Source organism: Plectropomus leopardus, unplaced genomic scaffold (genome assembly GCF_008729295.1).
Source record: "Plectropomus leopardus isolate mb unplaced genomic scaffold, YSFRI_Pleo_2.0 unplaced_scaffold20018, whole genome shotgun sequence".
In the NCBI taxonomy this organism is placed as follows: domain Eukaryota; kingdom Metazoa; phylum Chordata; class Actinopteri; order Perciformes; family Serranidae; genus Plectropomus; species Plectropomus leopardus.
Window position 1 is genome coordinate 1 of NW_024621627.1, and position 3,047 is coordinate 3,047.

At 40.2% G+C, this 3,047-nt stretch overlaps 1 protein-coding gene across 1 annotated transcript; it reads left to right on the top strand.

Annotated features, from left to right (window-relative positions):
• Positions 1–33: 33 nt before the first annotated feature.
• On the top strand, positions 34–2,830 carry LOC121965441 (eukaryotic translation initiation factor 2 subunit 3-like; the record flags this gene model as incomplete). Its single annotated transcript, XM_042515585.1, has 4 exons — positions 34–219; positions 757–926; positions 1,526–1,698; positions 2,370–2,830. Coding segments are annotated over 4 exons (593 nt in total), but the record flags the coding sequence as incomplete, so codon positions are not given.
• Between the last annotated feature and the right edge of the window lie 217 nt (positions 2,831–3,047).

Below are 3,047 nucleotides of genomic sequence, written 5' to 3' on the forward strand. Positions count from 1 at the left end.
CTCCTCCTCCTCCTGCTCCTCCTCCTGCTCCTCCTCCTCCTCCTCCTGCTCCTCCTCCTCTGTGTGACCTCCAGGTGGGTCAGGAGATCGAGGTGCGTCCAGGTATCGTGTCCAAAGACCACGAAGGAAAGCTGATGTGCAAACCCATCTTCTCCAAGATCGTCTCTTTGTTCGCCGAACACAACGACCTGCAGTACGCTGCACCCGGAGGCCTCATCGGTGCGTCCGCACGTTTCTATTTATTTCATGTCATTTAACCTGCAGATCAGACGCTGATGTTTTCTGTGTTTCACACTTTCCTAAAATGTGTACTTGGACTTTTGAACCTCACCCTGATAACTGCGACCAGCCGGATTCTGCTCCAAAACGTAGAAAACATGAATGAATGAAAACTTTAATTTGGTTACACGCAGTTTTTTTCTACACAATTTTTTTATCATTATATGCTGAAGCCCAGGGCTGATTTTTGCCCAAATCAACCAAAGCAAAACCCAGAATAACAGCAACATTAAAGAAAGAAAATGATTATTTTATTAAAAAATTTTACATCATGATCATTTTCCATATTTTTTTAAAATTTAATTTTAATGATAATTTCCTTCTCCTAATTAAAAGAAATTTGAATACATACCGGAAGGCTTTTGTGTACAAAGCCAAAAAAGTATTTCCAATGTTTTTAACAAAAAATGTCTGAGTACAAACAACAAAATATTTCAGCAGTTTAGCAAAGTAAAGTGTGTTTTTTTTTTCGTGCAGGTGTGGGCACGAAGATCGACCCGACTCTGTGCCGAGCGGACCGTATGGTCGGTCAGGTGCTCGGCGCCGTCGGAGCGCTGCCGGAGATCTTCACCGAGCTGGAGATCTCCTACTTCCTGCTCAGGAGGCTGCTGGGCGTCCGCACAGAGGGAGACAAGAAGGCTGCCAAGGTGAGACGCTCATGCATGATGGGAAATGTAGTCCAAAATAGTAACGTGGAAGAATATTTGCGCAGTAACTGTAGCGAACATTTAGAGGTCCTTTTTTTCTTTCTTCCTTTATTTCTTCTCTTAAAAGGCATTTAATCCGTTAATATAAAAAAATAAGGCCTCAGCTGGTATTAAAAAGTCCTAAATCAACATTTCAAAAGCCTTAAAAATGCTCAGACATGGCAAGTATTTTATTTATTTTATGAGTTGTTTTTTTTTTCTTGTCGTTGCATTGTAAAATTTCAAAATAAATGGTGAGATGTTTTTTTTTTTTAAATTAAATAAGTATCTCAAATAAAACCCGCCAAAATTATCTTTAACATAATGTTAATTTTTTTTTTTTTTTTTGCCAGTTTTGGTTACTATGAAATTGGTGTTAAATTATTAACCTGTAGCCTCCTCGACCTCCCTGTCCGTCATGTCTTTGTGTCTCTATTGCAAACAAAACTTAAAACAAAAACACATTTTTGGGTCACTAAATGTTTTTTTTGTGCTGTGATAGTTAAATGTTGTTTTAGGAAACACTCGGTCATCTGAACTCTGTTTCCGTGTCGCCGCAGGTCCAGAAACTGTCCAAGAACGAGGTGCTGATGGTGAACATCGGCTCGTTGTCGACCGGCGGCCGCGTCAGCGCCGTGAAGGCCGATCTGGCGAAGATCGTCCTCACCAACCCCGTCTGCACAGAGGTCGGAGAGAAGATCGCTCTGAGTCGACGTGTGGAGAAACATTGGCGGTGAGGAACGAAGCGATCTGACGTTTCCATCACTGCGTTTAACAATCTGCAGTTTCACAGTTTTCCCTCTTTATATAAATGTGTGGTGGCTTATTGTTCAGTCAGGAGTTCATCGAACAGAAAAAACATTTTAACGTCATACTGAAAGAGTCACAATCCTCTAAATCCACCGTTTAAATAGAAACTTCTGTTGCTGAATTTAATCGTCTTTTCCTTAAACTCCAAAGATGTAGCAGGATCAAGGACAGAAGTAACTTTGTTTTTTAAACAAGCCTGGTGAAAATCCTGTTTTTATACATCATTTTAAACTGGTTTATGTCTGGACGTTTCTTTAGCGCCACACTGAACCTGTTCACAGTTTAAGAGATTAACAGATTAATAAACAAAACTTTTCCTGGTGGTCTGGAAATGATTCGATTTGAAAATGTTCCACCCTCTTAAACCCTGAACAGTTTTTGGATATTTTCCAAAAGCAGGTTTTTATGAGCCGTAAACATTATTTATGCTGTTTGAAATTCCTCTACATCTTTAGATTTTAATATTTTTGACTTTAAGAATAATGAGTTTAATTGTGATCCAGATTTCTGAAATTGTAAATGATCGTATTTTTAAAATCTTCAGATCTCCGCAGACTAACTAATATAAAGTGGTTTCTCCTTTTCCTCCCTCAGTCTGATTGGATGGGGACAGATCAGGAGGGGCGTGACCATCACACCCACAGTGGACGATGACTGAGCAGAGGGGAGGAAAAATCGGGACGTCACCATAGCAACGCTCCCGTCAGCTGGACATCACAACCGTCACACTCTTCTCGGCTTTTTGTTGCTTTTTTTTTTTTTAGGTTTTTTTTCATGAGGAGGAAGGAAGGAAACAGAGCGGGACATGTTTTAAAGACGCCTCCTCCCCCTGCTCCTCCACACGAGAACGTCAGAGGTCGAGTTTTCTTTTTTTTTTGTTTGAGTGCAGAAGAGGAGGAGCAGAGGAGATGAGGAGGCCCTTTAAACGATCACAACAGCCCTCCGGAGAGCATCCGCACGCAGCCGCGTTCAGAGCTGGAGCTTCATTCAGAGCAGACACGATCCCGTGCTGCCGATGATTTCACTCACATCTAATAAAGTACATTTGGAACGTACCTGCTCGTCTGTCTGTCCAGTTTCGTTAATGTTGATATTACTACATGTGAGTTTAACGCTTTAAAAATCCTTTTACATAATGTGAAAAAATGATATGGAATAACAGACTTTATGGTGAATCAACAGCATTCATAATTACTGTAATTAAGCATATAAAACATTCAAAATTCCTTTAAATAATGTGAAAAAAAATGCAAAACAATTTATGACATTCAA